Genomic DNA, 24,315 nt, shown 5'->3' on the forward strand with positions numbered 1-24,315 from the left:
TTCTGTATAGTGTAATCTGTAGAGATTTGTGTAGTTTTTCTTGCTGTAAGCATATAATTTTCCATTGAACTAGAGCTTATGTTTAGAAAGGGTCTCTAGGACTGATTCAAGGACTTCAAGTGAAGCAGAGCCACTGTGCCTTTAGGGTATTGTTCAAGTTGCTTCCCATTGTCAGGGTTAAGTATTCATTTTTTCAGATGGAATGTGTTTGGCTTTAACTTGCCAGCACTTACGGAAAATTTCTATCTCAAGAGGTTTCAAGGCTTTTCTGAAGTTTTAAAATGCATTTATACTGAAATTGTCTTCCACTTCCTCTTTAAATGTTGCTTGATGGTCAGACACAAGTCTTTCACAGAATCATAGAATCATATACAAATAGAGTTAAGAGTCCCACAAGAATCATCAAACATGCAACAGCTCTAGTTAGCACTTGACCTAAATACTCAGGAAACAGATAGAACTGCCAGGAGTAAGGGAGAGGAGGATCTAAGAAAGTGGAATGCTCTTAAGAAGTCAGACAGTTTTGAAATGCTCATGGAACACTCAAGCCTACCAAAAGCACTTTGGACAGAGAAACGGACAATTCTGGTGAGAAGCTTAATACTGACCCTGTCCAAAAGAGAGTATCACTCCAGCTACTGGCTGAACTGTAGCAATATGTGACAATTTCAACCCTTTGATATTGCCAGTACCCATCCAGCATCCTGCAGTGAAGAGTTTTTACTGAAAAGCTTCCCTTGCAAGGTGTCAGGCTAGGGTGGTATCTTTGCCATGAAAACCTCCCACGTGACAGCCTAGTTCAGGGCAGCACAGTGATACAATTAATGACAGTGCAATATTCAATAATATTTATCCAGCAACTGTACCTTTTGTGTCTTTGATGAGAGTACTGAGAAAGTCTGGAACTTATCCAGCAATGACTTTTATGTGTGACTTCACAGCACATAACTCACGTGTCCTATCTCTATTCTTATGGATGAAGCTGAACCCTAATTGCACCAGTAATAATGTATATTACTAAGAGATCTCTCTATTAGTGTCTCAGGAGGACATCTCCTTCAATTAATGAGCAAGTGTTGGGTGGGAAAAACTAAAAAAAGAAAAATACAGAGAAACAAGGATCAGTGTGCCTTTTCCCTGGATTTTATATTCTTCATTTGTGCAAATGATCCAGAAAAAGTCACTGACAAGGAATTAACTTTAAGAGCTTTTTAAATACAAAACCAGTGCTTGGTTTGAAAGAAGGTTACAAACAAAATCAAGCTGCCATTTTTAACTCGCTGAGTCCCTGTTCTTTGAATCCATTTCCAACAAGGTTGTGTCCACTCTCTTTTTCCTTCAGTTTCCTTTGCAGGCACTTTGTTTCACTTTTGGAATCAGTGAGATAGAGACTGTGACCATCAGAGTCAGTTCCCTCAAAGACGTAACCACATGGGGCTTTGTAAGAGGCCAAACATCTAACAATGCCCTCTGGTGTGTAGCTGGCAGCATGAGTTGTTTTAGGATCTAGCAGAGTGTGATGCTTTGGGCCTGACCAGATAGGTTTACAAGTCTTCATAACTGTGAGGAAATGAGGGACATGATGGGTCCAAAAAGCAGTCAAGAAATCTATGGGTGTTGCTGGGAAAGTCAGCTCCAAATCATGAGTGATCAGTTTTAGTTTCTTGCACAGGGAAGGTGTATATTCTTCCTTCATTACAGAAGAATTATTGAATGGCTCAGTCATTTTTTTAATGTAAGATTACACATCTTGGCTGACTTGCCATTTGGGTGCTTGTAATGTGTCCCGGTAGTGGTGTGAAGGTCCATTATCTCCAGGGGAGGAATATATACATCAGGTTTTCTGATGAATATAGGATGTTGTAGTCAAGCTTTGTATTTTTCCTGAAACTCAGAGGCAAAAGAAGGGACAGAAAGAAGCTTTGGCTTGCAAGTTTGGTTGGCTGACCAGCCAGGCCCTTGTAAGAAACTTCGTGTGTAGTGAAACCATCAAATGGGACATACCTGACCTTGTATTTCTCAATTTTATGGATGAATTTTATGGACATAATGTTTCACCAGAGGATATGGCATATAATTCACCCTGCCATTGGTTATATACTCAAAGGTAGCCTTAGTTTTCTGGACCAGATTCGGAGGTTCGCAGCTTTGAGTTGCAACCAATCCCCTGTAGAAACAGTAATTCTGGACAATGGTTCTGTAGTCAAATTTTTCTTCTAATGGGGGTGATCAGTTCTGTCTTTCGTTCATTCCTTAGCACACAGTTATCTGAAGTGAAAGAGGAATGGAATTGTAGTGTCCAACTGAAATTCTTTGTTGAGTTTAGCCATATTATGGGATATAATGATTATTACAATTTCTACTTCAGTAACTATTTGTTGATGTTATAGTGTAGAAGAGGCGTGGCCCCAGCCCTGCATATGCACGACCTCACGTTAGGACCTAGCAAGCTAGCAAGGTCAAGATGACCTTGGGGCAGCCAGAAGGAGAGGTAAACAACCCAAGACAGTGACAGCCTGTTGCCAGAGGTGGGCTGCCCAGCGTGTGGCCAGGTTGTGGTAGCTGGCTTTCAGCCAATGAAAGGAGACCCTTGCCTTGTGCACAGACCTCTTGACCTATCCCTAAGCTGTCCCAGTTCATGTGTACCCCAGAAAACATTATATAAGCTGTTCACCCCCCCCAGTAAAGATTGCTGAACGTTCTTTTAACCCACTTTGGAGCCTGGACCTTAATCTCTGTGAGAATTCATCCAGGTATTCGGATGCTGAAACCCGGGGTGTCGTCGGGGACAGGCAGGCTGGGACAAGGAAAAACCTCTCGCTACAACAAATAGCTCAGCTTTTTCCCTACATTATAGTGTTGGAAAATTCCTATTCAAAGAGCTACTGTAGAATACGTTTTACACTAGTGTCCTAACCCCTGGAAATACTTTGCATCTATACAGAAAATGGCATGAAAGTGTCCTGTACCCACCCATACCAACGGAGATGGTGAAATATCATGAGAGAAGATAAAAGAATATTCTCTATCTTGCACAGACATTTTCCACAGATGATTGAGTGGGTGTTGTCCTAATGCTCAGTTAACCAGAAATCATGGAAGTGTAACATCATGGTGACTTTGACCCCCTTCATGTACCTTGCTGCAGCTATGTTGTGGCTAGCTCAGAGCACTGACAGAATATGTGTGTGTCTGCAGAAGGCTCTTCAGGTGTCTCCTACAACATCTCTAGGGCAAGGAGAACCAGATGTCCACCATTCCATTCTAAAGGCCAAGCAGTGCTATTGTTCTTTGTACCTTCTCACTTGGGGTTGACCTGATTTCTCAATTGCACAGATGTGATGCTGCCTACAGTTTGCCAAGTTCAGAGGCTTACAGCTCATCTTGGTGTCAGTATGCTGTGCTGTGTGGCACATCCTCAGCCTTTGGCTTTGCCCTCTGTTGTACTTCTGCTGTCAGTGCAAGCAGAAACTGAGAAGGAGCTTGTAACTCTGTCTCCAGTTCTTCCTTATTGGAAAAACTGGGCTTTGCAGACCAAGGCTGCACTGATGTGAAGCATTGAATCATATTGCAGAAATGGCCCATACTCCAGAAATCTTATTATCCAAATTTATGACTAAGAAAACATTTTAGGTGGTGTTTTAGAGACATTCCTGTTTTCCTTCCTTGACAGGAGACCAGGGAAAAAAAATGAGACTCTGTAATTTAAAAATATTTGCTCTCAGTCACACTGGGAATCGATCACAAAGCTACCTAGCTCTCTGATCAGTGCTGCAGCCACAAGACTGTAGTTTTTTACATTCCTAGCAATCTTGTGCAACTTCCCCGATAACTTATTGTTACTGGTAAGAAGTTGAAATTGAATAGTCTTGGAGCAAACCCAAGGAGGTTTTTGTTGGTTGGTTTTGGGTGGGGTTTTTTTACTCATTTCAAACCATACTAAGGGTAATTAGGCACGTAAGTTTCCACTTGACTCTGCACAGAAAGGAAGCCTAGATTTCAAAGTATTATTGAGTAAATGATGCAATTAAGTATCAGCATATTTGAACTCTCCAATCCAAATAGAGTTTGCCCCAGGCACTCCAGTTTCTGTGGGGGAAAAGGAGACGTCCATGCACCACTACATTGGTGAGATGCTGACCTTCTGCCCATGCCCAGGACACATCATTTTCCTGGAGAAGTGGTCCAACAGGGTGAACCGTGTCTTGGCTTGAGCGGGCAAAATGCCAACTGCTCAATACCAAGTCAGAGCCTTTCTCCCTTCACCAAGAAAAGAGAGAAGGGGGAAAAAACTCTCAAACTAAGTTTATGCTGAAACTAACTGCATGTATTTATATAGAAAAGAGAAAATTAAGAGAAAACTACAATATAACACACTTACACAAGTTATGTATAACAAGAAATAACCTCCCACTCCCCAGTTAATACAAAGTCTATTACTCTAGATTCATAAGCACTCTAAAAGACACCCTGCAAGAAACAAAGTATAACAACAAAATGTTTCTACTTCCCTGAAACTCAAACAAAATGCAAGCAGCGGTAGCTGGAGCAGGGCCTAGCACATTAGAAGTGCTGCAGCACGTCCTCCTCTTACTTCAGCCATGATGGAACTGAGTGAACACCTCCTACTCCTGTATCATATCAGGTTTGCCTTATCTGGTATGAAATATTTCCTTGGTTACCCAGCCAGGTGAAAGCTGTCTCCCAATCCACATAGGTTCTCTGAGCCTGCCAATCTGAGGCCTAGCTAAAACCACTACAACCATGAGCATATACAGATATGTTATTGCAGGGGTGCATTAATAAAATATTAAAAAGTGAGAAGGGCACAAGATTCAGCCCATCTGTAAGAAAAGGCTTGTTTAGAGATCTCACATTTCAGATGCCAGGCAAGAGTTACCAAAAAATTTCTAGGTTCTCCCATCATCTTTGCTGGAAAACAGTCTAGGAATTTTAGATGTAACCACAGCTCTTGCAAAATATTCAAAATATGATAATCAGTCCTCAGTTTTTGAAATTTATGAGCGCTACATATCTGGAGACCTCGTAAGCATTATAAATTTATTTTACTTAGTGTAAGGCAGCACTGCTATTATTCCTTCAAAATAAGTTACTATTTTATTTTAGCTCTAATTCTTATCCTGTAGATATTAACAGTTTTGCAGGTAGCAAAATATTGAAAACATTAGGAGGTACAGGAGGGAATGGAGGATATGAACCATATTTTCTTGGAGCACAAAGTAAGACTAAATTAAAATTAGATTACTTATCGCAGAATGACAGAAACAGCTACATGTGTAGCCTGAAGGAGAGAATTTTGAAATCTTAAGTTGCAAAGTCATCTGGCATGAACTATGAGTTAATTTTCTTCATCGTGGTCAGTGTGGGTCTGTGTTTTAGATTTGTGCTGAACACAGGGTTGATAGTGGAAAAATGTTTTTGTTATTGCTGAGCTGTGTTTACATAAAGCCAAGGCCTCTTCTGCCAGTACTGCCATGGTGGCAAAGAATTTGGGGGTGCATGGGAGGTTGGAAGGAGATACAGCTAGGACAGGTGATGCAAATTGACCAAAGGGATACTCTAGACCATATAACATCATGCTCAGCATGTAAGGTGAAGGAAAGGAGAAAGTGGGGGGTACCAGAAATGATGGTGTTTGTCTTCCCAGATAATAGTTGCATAGTGGTGGTACCCTGATGTCCTGGCAATGGCTGAACACCTGTCTGCCCATGGGAAATGGTGAATGATTTCCTTATTTTGCTTTGCTTGCGTGCACAGCTTTTGCTTTACCTGTTAAATTATCCTTGTCTCAACCAATGAGTTTTCCAGCTTTTACCCTTACAGTTCTCTTCATGACCTCACTGGTGGGGCAGTGAGTGAGTGGCTGCATGGAGCTTGGTTGATGACTCGGGTTAAACCACAACAGTAAGGATCAGTAAAACCTAGCAATGCTTAGAGAATAGCACAGAGAAAACCTGTATATTTTGTTGAACATGCAACTTTAAAAGAGAATTCATTCAGTATGCAACTTGACCTTTGAGGAGGTTTGGACTAAGGTTTCCATTTGTAGTGTTTTGGAAAATACTGCAGATTTTAACTAAATGTGTCTGTGGTACATTTTATTAGAGCTCTGGAGCTACATCTAATGTGCTTACCTAAATACTGATAAAAGACAAAGATATACATATGTTTAAGGTACAAAGAAGTTAAGGATATCTAAACACAGAAACACATATCTAAACACACTTGCACTAAGCAGCCTTTTTTTATTGGTTTCACTGAAGTTATTCCAATTAATACCACCTGGCGACATTGCCTATGCAAAACAAAGTGTTATAAATTGTTTAAGTGTGGGTAATTTGCACCTGGGGGTTGTGGACTTCACAACTCAAGTCATTCTAAATGGAGAGTCTTAATGTAAAAACTGCAGTTTATGGTGTTGCAAACATACAGCTGCATTAAAGTCTGACTCACTCACTTCAGACAGATAATTTTAATGCTGCTTTCACTTACCTTTCCTGACTCCATTTATCATTTTGAATTTTAAGAAAAAAATTGTCTCTGTACACTTGGGACAAATCTCAGTGTCAGCACTAATCATAAGCTCTGATACTTTCACAGCATAATAAAAATAAAACAATTAAAAGTCTTTTAAGAAATAGACAAATACTAACTATCTGCCTACCCATGTTAGCTAGCTGAAAGGTGTGGAAAGGGGAGGTAAAATCCTCTGATTTTCTACTTATGGCTTACTACCAAAATGATCGTGGTTATTGTAACTGTGTGACTGAAAGTTTTCTTCCAGTACATGCAGAAGAGAATTTGTGCTGGTGGAGTAGAGGGAACAAAGCTTCCACAAAGACAAGCCACCTACACCAAGTTACTGCTACTGAGAAACAATGGCATAGGTAAATGCACAGTTCACCTGTTGTCTTAGCTTAGAAGAAAACTAAGATATTTATATTGACCAGGAAAGAAGAACCTCCCCCAAGGAAACACCACAGCTTTGAAATTTAGGAGTTTTAATCAGAAAAAATGTATAGAAACAGAGAATAACAGTTCTTAACTGCATATATATATCTATATATAACCAAAACAGCTCTTATCTACAAATATGTGTCTATATATAACCAAAACTAGGACAGAGCAAACAACCACACTGTACCACCCCTCTGAGGAAAAGAACAAACACCTTAAATGAAACTTAATTATTGTCTTTGCTCCTTGGGTGCAATTATATTTACAGACAACAGGGGTTGCTGCCACACCTCAGCTGGACACGAAGTCACTCCTGTCCAGTAAAACAAAGACAAAAGGGTGAGGGTGAGGTATTGACTCCTCCAAATTACTCATGTGGCAATAGCATGGGGCAGGATGGAACCTATTCTAGGGGGACAGAGTAGGCTCTCCCTCTCTCCCTGTCCCTTTGTCCAAAAAAGGAGGAGCTGGGGGCGAATGGGGTGCTGGTTCTCAGCAACCCTGTGCAGCTGGAATTGGCCTTCAGGAAGTGCACAGCAAATCCAAAAGGCTCCCCTCCCTCCGAAGCCCAGGGGTATGCGGAGAAGTTCGAAGGGGAAAGCAGGAAGAACCAAGTTAGGAGGAGTGTTCTCTAAGGTGCACTCACCAGCTCAGCAAATGGGAGCTTCCCATCACCCCAGCCACCAGAAAACAAAGTGAAGGCAGCACACAGGAAAAGCTTCTCTCCCTTTCAGGTGCTGGGGGTCTGTTCCTCACCTCCCCCCACCATTAAGTTGGAATCTAGAGTCGTCAAGCACTCCTTTGTTTTCAGTCCTGGCACTTCAACTCCCCAAACTTTTGTGTTGGGAGAGAGAGAAAAATTCCTCTCCCCACCTTTTTGTTTGAACCTTTAACCCCTGTTTTACCAGCAGTAGAGCTTGAGTGTATTGTGTGTCCATATTTCCTGTATACATCTATTGAAAATTTATGGAATAATTCTGAAGCATACATTGAAAGGGTCCCATGCTTCATGAACTGCTCAAACCTAGAAATTCTACATATTAGGTGTGTCTGATCTAGTGAATGTGTGAATCGGCCCTGCAATATACCAGAATTATATTCAGTAATTCTCATAAATTCCTATGGCCTTGCTCTACCTAGGATGCCTGTAGGCCTGTTAGATATAGAAAGGAGGTGAATTCAGAGAGCTCCTAATGCTACCATTAATGCAGGTCTGTATGACCAACAATTTCTGTCTGCACAGCTTGTTGAAATACATATACATGAAGAAAGGAATAAAAACTGCATGGTTTCTTTTAATGTCTTCTTCAAAAAGGAAGTTACCCATGAAGTTCTGAAAGAAGCTGCAAGCAGCTGTTTGTTTCTAAGTAGCTCCTATATCCCTCTTGGCACTGGGGATGTGTCTCATCAGACAGGAGAGGCATAGAGATAATCAAGACATAGTGTAGGAGTCTTATTTGTAGGTGCAGGTCAAATCCATACTCTCATGTCTCTTGACATGTTTTTCAGGTGGTTTAGGTTTCTGTGGCAACACTTCATGAGCTATGTAACCTCTACTGTGAAGAATAATTTCATTATTTTTTGTGTTATGAGCAAAATGATGTTCCTTTGTCTGGACACACAAAGAAATTAATACTTCCCCATATCTCCAGAACCTGAGAAAGTCTGGATATGACACAAGCAGTTAGTGAAACACACAATCCTTTTGCATTTGGAAGCACAGACCTTCCAAAAGGAATGATACAGCTCTCAATAACCCCAGGCAGGTCAGGTTCCCCCTTCTTTCTACCCATTGAAGGTGATGGTTCTGCATAGCACTGTCTCTCTTCTACAGTGGAGTTACACCAGAAGACATAACTTCTTTTAAAGGCAAAAACTCTAACAGTCTGTCTAGTGTGTACACAAAACATATGAGAGAGGCAAAAATAGCCTTCCCAGACAACATACTGTCCACCAGCTAAGCCCAGGATGGTGAGATAACATTGAAACTGTTTTATAGTGTTGCCAAAGTTGTTTTCTGATTTTTCATTTTTATAGATTTTAGAAGTATTTGTAACTGTAGCAAATGTAGTATTCATATTTCTAACAGCTTATGTTCATTGTTTATACATTCTAACCCCTACCACAGATTAGTAGCTCAAATTCTTTTAGCTATTTAGGCTCTCTTCAAGGCAGAAAAGCTGAAGACTATCAGAAAGGCCTGCAAAACAAGACCAAACATAAACCAACAACCTTGAGTCTAAGAACATTGGAAAAACTCCAAAGCCCAAGGAAGAAGAGAATGAAGAACAGAGGGTCTCAGTGACCCCAGCCCCAAAATCCTGGGGGATAGCACAGGGGTGGGACTGAGGCTGGACTGAGAGATGTGTGAACTGGGGATTGGGTGGGCCATATTGTAAAACCCATGGAAATCAGTGTTCTAGGAAGAACAGGGCAGCACGAAGATGTCATCATGTATTCCTAAAAGCCCCAAGCCTGGACATTAAAGAATATACCTTTTTATCTTATCCTACATTAACTTGGCTCGAAGTCCTGTTTCTGGGGGCACTCACGGCAACAATAGCAAAACACCAGACGAGCAAAGAAACATCAGCATGGTCAGACAGCTTTTCCTCAAACATTCCCTTAAAAGAGCTATTTTAAAATACTGGTGTGAGAAAAATTCTCTATTTACTGAATTTTGCAATGATAAGAGAGTTCATGAAACAAAAAAAAAAAAAAAAAAAAAAAAAAGAACAATCAGAAAGGTTTACTTGCAAACACGTGTTTGGGTGCCCTGGCCAAATCCAATCCCCAGAAGCACCACCCCAAAACCAAGTTTCCCTTTCTTAATGGCTTCTAAATCCCATCCCGTCCATGCAACAGGAAGGGCGTTCCCTTGCCTCTGATTGGTTATGTTATGTTAAGAGGCAGGGTCTTGATTAAAATGGCAGTCTCTATGACTGCCACGTGGTGGTGGAGTTTTACTTCATTTATATTTATTTTGCAATACCTGGTTCCCACTCCCATGTTTCCCGGGTACCTGCCCAGATGTGTTCAGGAACTTTACAATTTCACAATATGCCTATAGGTTAGTAATAATAGAAACAAAAACCCTTTAAAATGCATGCATTTCCCTGTTTTTATGAGTAACTTTTGGTTAATTCTTTTCTTGGAAAAAAACATTTATTTATTTCTCTAATGGGGTAGTGTACTTTAACTCCAACAAAACTTTGCAGAAACAGATGGAGAAGAAAACAACACTACCATCCAACTTTCAACAACCTAAACTTGTTTCACTGCCCATATCCTTTGATACAGGGCAGAGAGTCTGCTGCCTGCCACCAGTAAATTCAGTTTCTTACGTCAGAGTACTTCCCCACCTGTGTGCAGATCTGCTTAGACCATTGGCAGCCAGTCAGGAGAAACAGTCAGTACAGGATCTATTTTAATATTAATATTGCACTTTGCATCTGGAGTGATGCTGAGTTGGCAAGTGCCTGAGACTCTGAAGATACAGTATTACTTATGCATTTTAACAAATAAACAAGGTTCTCAAAGGTCTGTGTAGAGCACAAGGGAATTCACATTGAAAAGTATAGGTATAGAGGAAAAACAGAAATGCAAAAGTAAAAAAAAGCAAGAACATCAAGAGGTGCTTGTGTAGATATCACACATGTTGTAGCCCCTTGGCACAATTCTGTCAGCAATTTAAAGCCAGTGTGTTTTTTAAGAGGGTTCAAGACAAGCAGGAATACAATAGACATTCAGCATCCTCAGTAGCAGGGAGAGCTCAGTAACAGAGAGGGTCTCCCAAGCCAGTCACTGCACTGTTTGAAACAGTCAAGTCTGTTCCAGAACTAAATAACAGATCACAGGCAGATAATTCTTCAATGGTGTGATCAGGTGTTTTCTGTCCATGACTATTGCATGGACTCTGCAATAGTCTGACTATTGCAATACAATAGAACCAGCAGCAGCGATTTCAAATTAGTGGTTGATCTGCTGATAAACTGGTGGTAACTTTTATTCAAGAGATCATGAAAAATGGTGCTGTCTGCAACTTCCAGGTATCAAGGGGTCTTGTGGTCAGAATGCTCAGCAAAATGTTACTAGAGAGGGCTGGTGATAAATCAGTGTTTGCTGGCCTGCAGTTATTCTCATACACTCCATCAATTAATTCTCTGTACATTTAGCCACACAGAATCAGAGTTTTTAGTAACCCTCTAACAGGTGGTGGCATTTTTCCACTAGGCCTTGGTAGTTTCATGCTGGGTATGTTGCCCAGAGGATAGAAAAACTTGCAATTCAATGGCTAATTGCTCATGCTCTTTGTTTTTACCTCTTAAAAATGCAGGAAAGTTTTACATGTATAGCAGAGTACATGCTCTGAAAAACCAAATATAAGTAGTTTCTGTGCTTTCTTACAAATCTGAGGCTTTTTTCAGAAGTAGTACAAAATCCAGGGGTAACACTTACTGTGGAAATTATTAGCTTTATCTGAGCAAGAATAGTTTTGCTGATTGAACAGGAAGTTTCTAAGGACTCCTTGACAAACCCTACATGGTGACTGCCCCTGCTCCTTAAGAGGACACCAATGAGCCCAAAATTATTTTATAGGAAGACAAGAAATGCCTAGCTGCTTTGGTTCATGCTGAAGCTGGAAGGCATATACAGAAGCACAGGCTGCTCTTTAAAACCCTCTCATCCTTTCTGTTGTTTCTGAAAACTTCCACATAAACAAAGACATTCCAAATGTAAGTTAGGCATTTTACACTTCATTGATCATATTCGTGATTTAAAGCAATAATAAACAGGCATAGGTAGGGGAAGGAGTTGGTAGAGTTCCATGGCAAGATAGGTACTGCAGAAGCTGGCAGAAGACCTCTAGGAGCCACTCTGCATTATTTACCAGCAGTTCCAGCTAATCAAGAAGACCCTGGAAGACTGGATGTTAGAAAATATGATTCCCATCTACAAGAAAGGCTGGAAGGAGTTTCCAGGGAACTACAGATCTGTCAGCCTGACCTCAGTGCCAAGGAAGATCAAGAAGCAGATCGTCTTGAGTATCAGCATGTGGCAAGTGCAAGACAATCAGAGGATCAAGCCAGCATGGATTTGTGAAAAGCAGGTCCCAGGTCCTGCTTGACCTACCTGATCTCCTTCTATGACAAGGTGACCTGGTAAGTGGGTGAGGGAAAGGCTCTGGATGTTGTCTACCCAGACTTCAGTAAAACTTTTGACACCATCTTTCGTAGGATCTTCCTGGAGTAACTGGCTGCTGCTGTCTTGGACAGGTGCACTCTTTGCTGCTTAAATAAAAATGGCTGGATGTCTGGGCCCAGAGCATGGTGGTGAATGGAGTTACATCCAGTTGCAGCCACCACCAGTGGGTGTTCCCCAAGGCTCAGTGCTGGGACCAGTTCTGTTCAACATCTCTATCAATGACCTGGGTGAGAGGTTTGAGTGCACCCTCAGTCATCTTGCTGGGTGGGACTGTTGATTTGCTGAAGGGCAGGAAGGGTCTACAAGGCATCTGGACAGGCTGGAACCATGGGCCTAGGTCCATGGTATGAGGTTCAACAAGGGAAAATGCCAGGACCTGCCCTCTGATCATGGGAGAGACTGAAATCCTCAAAGAATTAATGTAAAGCTGAAAGAATTAATGTCTCAAACATTCAGCAGAAGAAAGGAATGTTACCATGCCAACTAGATAAAGTTCAGTCAGAAAAGAGTGTCTTGGAACACTGTATAGGCCTTTTCTGGAACCACCTTACTTATCTTGGGTAACTATCTCTAAAAACAAGTTTGAGGCAGCATTACAATTGTGCCTGATGGGAAGGGGATTTGAAACCATTAGACACTCCAACATCCTTTTGTAAAGTTTGATAATGACAAAACGCATATGAACAAAGAAATAGTCTATAAACAGCAGGGTGTGCACAGTCCAAAGAATTTTAGCACCCTTGCAGATGAGCCACAGGAAATAGACAAAACGGGCAGTTTTATTAACCCCTTTATGTTTCCACTTTTATTTGCAAGATCACAACATTGATGACCCATTGGCCACTGACATTACTCACAAAGGAGTTTTCAAGAATGACTCCTTTTGGTGTTCCCAAGCGATTTAATAATGATTAAACTGTTTTTAATTTGTGGAGAAAGAGTGTGGAAAGGGGTCCCTGGCAGGGCAAAAGGAGGACCATGCACTTTCGGTAAACTCTTTCTACTCAATCCAGCAAAGACTCCCTTGCCAGATAAACCTATTAAGTGCCTTAAGCTCTCTTTCCTGGCTCACCCTTTGTCTTAGTTTGAGGGAAAAAGCAAAATGTTTACCAAAAACCAAAGGAGAGGATTCCTCCTCAATAATCACTCACTCCTTATTAAATTTAAGAAAGGGAACTTTAATTATAAAATGGATATAAGAAGGATAACTGCTCTTATACCTATATGTATAACCAAAAACTAGTACAAAAACAAAACAACTGCACCGTACCCACAATGAGAAAGCAGATCAGAACAAAACAAGACACGAGAAAACCTTTAGAAGAAATTGAGTTTGTCTCTCCTCTTTCACTGGTGCAACTATATTTGTGGACAGCAGGGGGCGCTGCCGCGCCTCAGCTGGCAGGGCAGTCCCGCCGGGGCAAAGCAAGCAGTCACCCGTCAATGACCTCCCCGAAATGACTCAGGTGGGGAGAGATGAAAGCCGAAGGAAAAACAGCAGGCGACGACGCAGAACCTCTCTCCCTGCAGATGGGAAAGATCCACTTCTCTCTCTGACGAGTACAAAACAACAGAGTCTCGCTGCACCCGCCTGCCCACACAGCCAGCTTGGGGCTGCCAGGCGGGGCCACGGGGCCGAGCCACAGGCAGCAGGCCTGGAGAAACCCTACACTGGCCCTCGTCTCCCGAGGGAAGGAACTGGACTGGCGTGATCTACTTTCCTCTGGGATTGCAGAGCTGAACGAACGTCGTAGACGGCAAAAAAATCAGGAAAAAATAAAAAAAAAGAACCAGAGAAGCTCAGCTCCACTGCCAGTCTTGTCCCTAGTCCCACAAAAAAGTCCCACTTCCTCCCTCCTCCGCACCCAAGTGTTAACTCAGGTCATCAACTCAGAATTCAGAGTGGTTGTGCTATTCCTTTGTTCTGTAGTGGGAGGGAGAGAATTTACATTATCATTCAAAACTACAACATCCGTGGTGCCCTAAATCTGTGTTCTAATGCTTTAAACTTACAACTCCAAGTACTTCAAAAACTATGCCTATTCAAAAACCAAATAATCAGTCCTTTTTGTCCACTGACTGACTCACACAGCTTCACAAGGGACTGCGATTCCAAAGTTCACTTCTGGAGCCACTCACAAGATATTTGGGCTAGCGTGTAAACGACCTTACACAAGTGGACAGACAAAGTAGGATATGAACAAATGGAAAGCCCTCAGAAGCAAAAGGCCACCCAGGAGTAAAGGGGGAAAAAGTGTGTGAAAAGGGAGAAGTGGTGTAAAAACGCAAAGTTGTGTTTACTGGGGAGATATGCAAGTGCGTATCTGAAGTTAACTGAATGTCACAAATTAATGTCACCTTGCACATTCAAGAACTACTTTGATAAAAACATTGTGATTACTTTTCCTTAAATATGCCTGGAAATGCTGTTCTTGTATTATGAAATTTTAGATTTTCTTATGTAATATTCTTATTAAGCACTACACACAATATTTAGATCTTGTAATAGTTATTGGGACCAAAGGCATGAAATGCAGCCTTTAGCAGCAAAGAAATCTGGAATTACCATTGTCTGTAGCAGATCAGTCCAGGCCTGTTGTCAATATGTATTGGGGTATAATTTAATTTCCACAATCAAATGCCAAATTTTCCACAGGTGAAGACTTATTAGAGAGGCAAGGTTTCAAAGAATTTGGATCTTTTGCTTGGGTTTTTTGGCAGCATTATCATGTTTTGCTGTAAAAAGCTGGAGTCACATCACTGTTTTGGATGTGGTTTAGGAATCAACATCTATGAATAAATGGCAAAAGCATGGATATTTAGACTGCTGCATCTTGGACTTAATCTGTAGTTTGTTAGCTGAGAAGTGGGTCTAGGCAAGACCAAGTGAGCTTAGGCTGGATTACCTCTTCTTATATGTCTGCTCATATTGAATGTGTCGAGAGAACTCAGTCTCAGGGACACAGGGAAATATGAAGGTTTGGCAATACATTGTATCAGTTTATGGTGCAATGGATCACACTGGCTGGATTTGGTGTTGTACTTCTAATCTAGGAAAAAGACCTATATTTTACTCTCCTTACATTCTTTAAAAGGAGGATTTTGCCAATGGTGAAGTTACTCTGCAATCTTTGGAAGCACTGAAACCAGAAAATTCATATATGTATCTAACTCTGACATTTTGGCTTCTTACCATGCTGAACATGTACTATGGTGAAGATAAATTAATGGCTGGGGGGTAAAAAACATCTCTGTTTCTCTGGCTATCACAGTTTATTTTCCATTAAAGATACCACAAAACATCTGTAAAAGCTGCTGAATTCCACATTTTTTATGATTATTTACATAGGCTTTTCATTGAAAATGAGAATTCTTTCTGCACCATCCAGTATCAATTCCAGTCCTTTCTCTGCTTTTGCTGTCTGACACAAAAAATGCGCATTCACATTTAACTGCAGTTTATTGCCAGGAAAATTAATTCTAGGAACAGAATTAAACATTTTCTTGACCTGAAATGCAATGCATAACAATTCAAAATTTTTAAGCAACAGCTCTACCTGCTTTGATTTTTCTTCCAAAGTAAATGACATTGAAATACTGTTAAGTGAAAGGACTTCACTGAAGGACAATGGCCAGGACTTGCAGAGGACCTGCAGGCCAGCAGGCAGCCAGACCTACAAACCCACAAAACACCTTGACACGCAACACTTTGTAATGCTGGGTTTCTCGCTGTCAGCTACAGTAAATTCAGTTCCAGGTATTTAGACCAGTACTTCCGTGTTTATCCAACAGTAAGCAGTATAAATATTTGTGACTAACATTAGCCTGCTGCCATCTTCTGGTGAAAATTTAGGACATTAAACAACCACAAATACAATTGTTCCCCTTACCTTTGATTTTTATCCCACAGGAAGGCAATTTGTGCAGCAATTAGAGAGAAACAAGCAAGTTCATGGTGTCACAGGGATTAAGGATCCTTTTCATAAATCCCCTTTAAATGACCCTTTACCACATGTAATCTGGACAGTGACTGTCAGAAGGATGAAGTGTCTTCAGCATTAAGGAGTAGTTACTATTTTATTTGGAAAAATACACCAATTCAGCAACAATAAAATACACTTCAGAGGCCATCAATGTGCATGCACTGTAAATAGGAGAGATGAAAACAAGAGTAAAGACAGGTAAGCTAGAATTTGATATTGAATTGGCAAAACCAAGTTATGTTGTAGACAGATGCTACTCCACTCATTTCTCCTACCAGATACTCTTCACTCTTGCCTGTTCTTTGCATATGCAGCTGAGACATGTTCCTCACACAGTGATATATCCCGGGACATGAGAAACCAGCATATGATAATTCCAAGGGGAGATACATGATTCACATGCTCAAGTCACCACTTCTCATATTTGCAATGATGAGCAACAAATTCTTCAGTAACCTTACACAAGCTAATAGCAAGGATAAAGAATACAGAGGAGAAAATTATCTGAAGTGCATTGTGGTATTAGTGGTGATACCTGGAATGTCCAGCAGTAAGATGATGGCAATTTGCAGCTCCTTATCCCATTTAAACCAACCATAACTAGTGCTTGATTGATGCTGAAAGGGTCTTTGTTCTGATTTTCACATTTTGTAGATTTTAGGAACACAGTAGTTGTAGATTTTTAGAGGGTTAATATTTCTAACAGTTTAAGTTTAATGCCTTTCTATCACTACCCCTGTCCCAGAACAGGGAGCTCAAATTCCTTTAGTTAATTAATCTTGTTTAGACTCCTTTCCAAGGTAAAGAGCTGAAGGATATCAGAAGGCCTACAGAATGAAACATAAACATAGGTCAGAGTGACCCAAAAGCCAGAACTGGATGAACTCCAAGAGACCTTTGTGTGCCTGAGGAAGAAGGGTTGATGAAGACAGAGGGTCTTGATGACCCCAGACCCAATTCCAGGGGTTGGTCCAGGGGTGGGACCGGGGCTGGACTGAAAAATGTGTGTCCTAGTTCAGCAGGAGGGACCAGCTAACCCTGTGTGGGGGTGATCAAAGCTGCGTATTCTACCCCCTCTATTCATTCCCCAAGGACAATGGACCATTAGCAGCAGCTGCCCAGGGAGCCATTATCACCTTCCCACCCAGCCTGAGGGGGGGCAGAGCTGCTAATGGGCCATCAACAGTTTAATACCCCCTGGCTCCCAGAGTTAATCACCCATTGTGTGAGTCCCCGCCCAGGGGGAGGGACTGGGTGCTCTCTGAGGGTACATAAGTGGTGGGTAAGAAGACCTTGGGAACTTCTTGTTGCATCCAGAGGAGCAGCAGAACCTTGACAGGAGGAGATCACTGCTCTCGCCCAGACCACAGCCCTCGCCTGCACCAACAGGTTTTTCATTTCCTTTTGCTCTGGACTTGAGGGAACCACAGGGGTCTCAGCACAAGGGCAAACAAACCCCCTTGGGTTTGTGCCCCAGGACACTGGGTTATACTGCTGGGGTTTTGTGAGTTGAAAGCAATTTCCCTTTTGTGTCAGTGTTGTTATTGTAATATTATTATTAAATTTTAGCTCTGACTTATAATCTCTCTCGTGGTGAGTTCATTTCCCCTGCTGGTTCGCCTTTAAACCAGCACAATGTGTAAAGCAATGATTGGAGTGATCTTATTATAAAAGCCATGTAAACAAGAACTGAGACACATGCATGTCATCCTATATTCCTGTGGGCTGTAGGCCCTGTGTTATTAAAGGACCTTCACTTTTTATCTTACCCTACACTAACATGGCTCGAAGTCCTGTTTTTGGGGGGAAGGGTCATTCACAGCATCATGATGAACTGAAGTTGACTAAAATGAAACATTATTATTTACAGTACCACTATTACAAACATTTAGGTGAACATGCTCACAGTAAGATTACTCAGAAGGCAATATTGCCGTAAGTCAACAGAGCATTGAACATTACTAGGGATACAACACGCAGGTCAGAAAATTACTCTGACAGACCAAGCAACAAAAATGTCAGATTTCCAGAATGATTTACAAGTCTGAAACAATTAAATACAGTACTCCTATTCTCCTTTCCTTAGGGAATAGGAAATACAGACCTCCTGGCGCTCTCAAACATCAGCTTCACTATCTTCTGAAAAGCAAAGAAAATGGATTGAGGGTCACAGTTCAAATCTGACTTCAGAAACCACAACATCTATATCAGTGCCTATCTTCAAAACTCTGCCAAGAGGAACTATCTGTGCCATTACAACACAGACACAAGTTATAATAGAAAGAAACAGTAATTTTTGACAGCTGCTTATTAGAGGATACTGGTGGAAATAATCCTTGAAAATAAGTGGATTTTTTGACAACTTAATGAGACTATTTTTCTTTGACTTTAAAAGCAATTGTGCTTCCATGTTCATCTGTCATCAAATTTTCACTTTTTAATAGTTTATGGGTTTAATGTTCTATTCCATGTTCTGGCATTTTATACTCCTATGTGCCATGTTGATGCCTCTGAAAGAAGTTATATCAAAACATCTGATATTACAAAAACTCCCTTTTAATTCACTTACATTACAATTTAATTTAATAAGTTTCTATTTTTCTATTCAGTAAACTTTTTCAAAATTTCTATTCTGAAATAACATGTAAATGTGTTATTTTAACCCTTTTACTTATGCAATACTGTGTGAAAATACTGCCAGACCATTAAACTGTAAGTCAGTACTTTCTGAGTTCAGTTAGCACTCCCCACTAACTGAACAATGGTTTCAAGAAATAATAATTGATGATTAATACTGATTTCCAAATCTAAATCTGCTAAGCAGCAGGGGAAGGCCTCAGAAACAAATGCTGAGTAAAGCTTACTGACCAGCATTACAACAGATTTTTCCTCCCACTGCAGTAAATCTGCTTAAAATTAAAGCCAGCACAGCTGGTCAAACCTCAGGAAATTATGCTTGGCTCACACCAATAGTTTGCACCTTTCTTCAAGATCAACACCTTTAGTTTGCAAGAACTGGCAGTTCATGCTTTCTAAGCACTTAAACTAGGTTGAAGAGTGAGGGTGTGACCTCTGAATCTAAGTCTTAGTGTTCACTGGTATGACCAGCTTTCAGCAATCCTAGGTCCATGAAATCAGTGGGAAACTCTGGGCCAGGGAACATTTGCACTTAGTGTGGGAGGAACAGGTTAGGAAACACTGAAAGAAATAGCAGACTCAGATGCATAGAGCACCCACAAACCCCATGTCAATTTTGAGGTGATTATCACTAAAAGGTTGTGACAACTAGTGGAGATTCTTTATGACTGGGAGAAAGTAAACATCACTTCTTCCTATCTTCAATAAAGGCAAGAAGGAGAATACTAACTGCAGTTCTTGTGAAAATTAACCAAATATATAATCCTGGAAAACCTCTTCCAGACACAGGCTATCAAATCAGCTGGAGGAGGTCATTTGGAGTGGAAAGCATGGATATATGAAGGGGAAATCATGCTTAAATCAAACTGAAAGCCTTCTACAGTGAGAAGGCTGGCTTAATACAGTCTTCTGTAGTATGCAGGACAAAGCAGTAACTGTTTGGTGAGGTTTTTGACACTGTTTTCCATAACGACCCCATCAACAAACTGTTGGAAGTATGCACTAGGTAAGTGGACTGCAAGGCAGACTAAATAAAGACTAAATTGGACTCAAAAGTGTTGTGATCAGTGGCACAAAGTCCAGCTAGAAGACAGTCACCAGCTGTGTTCCCACTGATTGGATAATGGGGTAAAAATATCTTTATAAATTACCTTTATAATGGGGGACATGGCACCATCAGCAAGTTTGCAAACAATACAAAACTGGGAGAAGTGGTTGATAGACCCATTGTGTTTGTTGCCATTAGGAGGGACCTCCAGACCGAATAAATGGGTCAACATGAACGCCATGAAATTCAACAGGAAATGTGAAGTCCCGCATTTGATGAGGAATAACCCCTAGCAGATCTGGACATGCTGATGTCCAACCAGCTAGAACAAAATTTGTCAGAAGATACCATGGTGGTCTTGGCAGACAAATTGGCCAAGAGCAAGCCAAGCCAGCAGCACTCTGGATTGCGTCAGACAGAGTACTGACACTCCTTCTGTACTCAGCACTGAGAAAGAAGCATTTGAATGCTGTATCCAGGTCTGGACTCCTCACTATGAGACTGGCCCATACTGGAGCAAGTGGCCACATGCATGTTAAAGGACTGGAATACCTCTCATATGAGGAGAGACTGACAAAACTTAGAGAAGACTCAGAAAGCTCTTATCAAAATGTATAAATAGCTAGGGGGGCTGTGTATAAAGAAGGAGTTAAGCTCTTCTCAGTAGTGCTTAGTGACAGTACAGGTATGGCATTTACAGATGTGGGTAGTAAGTGTTCCAAAACAACCCTTACCACACCACCACCTGACAAAAATACAGAGAGAGTCCATCCTCCACAGTGACTTCTTTATTGTACATACTGATTTCTTTCACACCACTTTTTTACTGCATTGATACAAAAGCACAAGTTAAGCAGGTCTGGGAAGTTACATGTGCTTTTGCTGGTTTTATGCCTTTTCCAAAGTATGCTGTACTAAAGGCAAGGACTCTGAGCTTTTCATTTCTGTTTTTAGGTAGTGCTTAGTGTCTGCATCTCCCATTGGACGAAATGGGATTTGTAGCTGCCCTTAACTGACTCATGCCTTCTAGATTTTTTCATTTTCAAGTGGTGGTCAGAATAATCCCATATCTTTCCCAACATCAAGAACAGCATCTACTCAATTTACTGTCTTTAACCTGCAGAAAGTTGTTTCATAAAAGGATGAGAACAATTCTGCATGGGCCTAGTGAGAATTAAGCATATGAAGTGATTATTTACCTGCCCTTAAAATCTGTCCTTTGACAACTTAAAATGAAGTATACTTTAAACATTTGCTGTGTTCACAAGTACCACAGAAATCTAGAGAATATCCCTCAACTTCGATTTTGATTCCCCACTCACCCCCTACAACCATTTAAATGTTATATAGACTGAATATTGAAGTCAATAGCATTGGAGATACATCACATAGTGGAGATACATCACCTTACACAGTACTGAAAAGACCTAATGCAGTAATGCCACAATCTTCCTGCATTTTGGAGATGCGATCAGTACAAATGCTACATTTTCCCACCAAAAGCATTTAGTAAAAAAAAACAAAAAACACCACATTTTCTGTGAATACTGCATGGAGAAGAAAGGGAACAGAAAAGGAAGGGTAAAAAAAATCTTGAAAAAGCAAAAGACCTCTGCTCTTGCAATGCTAGAAAACTGTAATATCTATAATAGGGTTATAATTATATTACACTACTCATGCATAATAACAATGGATTGAACTGGTAATAGGTACTGCAAAAGTAAGAGGTAGGAAACTGCAAGTCACTATCAGGACTCACAGAACTGAAATCAAGTACTTAAATTCTCCAGCACAGACTCTGCATTTATGTATTTATTTGTAGAATCAACTTGGTTCTTCTTTTTTAATAAAAAAGTTTTCTTTTAGGGTTGAAAACTGTTATACTTGCATTGAATCCACCTTTGACCTTTACCCTTGGCTAGAGTACTTTTTATACATGCATTTGCCAGTTCATGAACAAACTATTTCCAATACAGCAAAAATAATGAATGCTTAAGCATCTTTAAAATATGCTAAGAGAACTACACCCCAGCTTTATTTTTTAAATTGACTTACACATAAAGCCAGAATTCCATTAAAACTAATAAAAGAAACTGAGATCTATGGAAAGAATTTGATTTGGGTCTTGTTCACTTTTTCTCAAGTTTGCAACATTTGGTCTATGTGAAAACTAACACTCCACACAGTGAAAATGACATTACAAACTGCTGAAAAGGGATCCCACAAGTGCTGTCCAGGACACCCTGTCTCAGGAGACTTCCACAGTATGACATCTTAAGTTACACTCTCTTGAGTCAAGTTACTGACATCTCAGTGCTGTCCATTAGTAATGCCATTTATAGCTGTGCTTTGAACATGGGTCCCATTCTGACAGACACTCTTTCAAGTTCTTAAGCCACTTCTGAGGCAAAATAATCTAGTAACTCTCACTGAAACTAGTCACTGCAGCATCTAAGTATTTGTGCTGCTTTAGACTGGGATAGAGTTAATTTTCTCCTCATGTATGTGAAGCAACTGAGACCATGTTTTGAATTTTTACTGGAAATGGTGTTAACAACTCAGGGATATTTGCATTATTGCTGAACAGCACTTACGCGGCATCAAGGCCTTTTCTGCTCCTTATAGCACCCCCCTACTGAGTGGGCTGGGGGTACACAAGGAGTTGGGAGGGGACACAGCCAGGATAGCTGACCCCAAATGACTTAAGGGGTATCTCAGACCCTACAGTGTCTTGCTCTGCATATAGAGCTGGGGGAAAGTTGGCTGGGGGTCTGCTGCCTGAGGGCAGGCAGTGCATCAGTCAGTAAGTGGCGAGTAAGTACCTTCATATGCCTTGTCTTTCATGGGTTTTCTTCTTATGTCTCTTGTTATTTTCATTACAATTCACTATTACGATTTTAACTTCAATTATTACTCTGTTCCTAACTCATGAGTTTTCTCACATTTACTATTCCAATCTGAGCACTCATATTTTAAGTCCCTACTCATCTCCACTAAAAAAGTAAAGATTTCCTGATGTGCTGGTTTTGCCTGGGGTAGAGCTGATTTCTTCACAGCAGTCAGTATGAGGCTCAACACCTAGTTTTCTAGCTTTTATCCTTTTGCTTCTCTCCCATGACGTACAGAAATCCACTGATAGAACTGTACTCGATTTTTTCAAAGCTCAGCAAACTAGAAACTTTCAAATATGTCCTTTTATCTTTACTTCTCAGTAGACTGCTATATGTTCAGTACAGACAAAAGATACACAGGACAGACTGCGAAGTTACATGCTATACTGTACCTAACTTTAGAGCAGTTTATGATTTTTTATAACTACGATTCTTACATATGATACTACTAACATTGTAGCACTTGAGACTATCACAGAATGGGTCAGGCTGGAAGGGACCACAGTGGGCCATCGGGTCCAATGTCCTGCTCAAGTAGGGTCTTCCCAGAGCACGTGGTACAGGATTGCATACAGATAGTTCTTCAATATCTCCAGCAGGGGAGACTGCACAATGCATTTGGACAGCCTGTTCCAGTGCTCAGACACCCAACAGTAACAAAGTTCTTCTGCATATTCAGGTGGAACTTCCTGTACATGTTTCTTCTTATTGCCTCTTGTTCTGTTGCTCAGCAGCACTGAGAAGAGCCTGGATTTACCCTCCTTACATCCTCCCTTCAGGTGCTTGAGCACATTAATGAGGACCCTTCTCAGTTCTCTCTTCTTGAGGCTGTACAGGCCCAATTCTCTCAGCATATCATGTTGCTATATATAAGTAACATTGTACCTGGAGGAAAGACATTCCAGTCCCCTCATCAAACCTTTCTGAGCAATGTTTATAAGCTTTGGCAAGAAAATATTAGTATAATCTTTCAGGGTAAAAAAAGAGACCGAGGAGTATAGAAGTTCATAAACTTGTCCTTTTGGAATCTACCTGGCAAGGATGGGCAAAACTGAACTGTGAAACACTGACTGCTCTGCAGTGCTGCACAAAAATAACGCATATTCTCCTCTGGAGAGGAAAGCAAGGTACTTTCACTATGTATTTCAGCTGATGATAATCCAGTGCATCTAATTTCAGAAGCCCAAACTACATATTATGAGGATGTTAAATGGAGGAATCTTTTGATTAGAAAGTTCATATGAATCTTAATTTCCCCATGCTTAATGGGCAAGAACTTCTGAATGGTATTTCGTGACATTTAACACTACGTTATGAGTATCATATTCGTCTTCAGCAAACACTTAGGTTTAAAGAAGTCACAGAAACACATACCCAGTTGTATTTGTGAATGCTGGTAATACCCTGACGTTCTCAACTCCCCCTTCCTAATCATTAAATCATTGCTCTACAGAATTTCAATCTAATTATGATGGCCTTCTGATATAAGACTAACCAAAAACTACCTAAGTGTCTGACATAAACCAGTGGACAAGTAAGCTACTACATATAGCACAAAACCCACAGTGTTGAA

General features: G+C 40.7%; 1 protein-coding gene across 1 annotated transcript; it reads right to left on the reverse strand.

The window, feature by feature from the left end:
- Positions 1–1,258: 1,258 nt before the first annotated feature.
- On the reverse strand, positions 1,259–6,535 carry SAXO1 (stabilizer of axonemal microtubules 1). Its single transcript, XM_071581577.1, is given in 5 exon segments — positions 1,259–1,725; positions 1,728–1,934; positions 1,937–2,030; positions 2,032–2,216; positions 6,514–6,535. Coding segments are annotated over 5 exon segments (975 nt in total).
- Between the last annotated feature and the right edge of the window lie 17,780 nt (positions 6,536–24,315).

This window comes from Pithys albifrons, chromosome Z (assembly GCF_047495875.1).
Source record: "Pithys albifrons albifrons isolate INPA30051 chromosome Z, PitAlb_v1, whole genome shotgun sequence".
Lineage (NCBI taxonomy): Eukaryota > Metazoa > Chordata > Aves > Passeriformes > Thamnophilidae > Pithys > Pithys albifrons.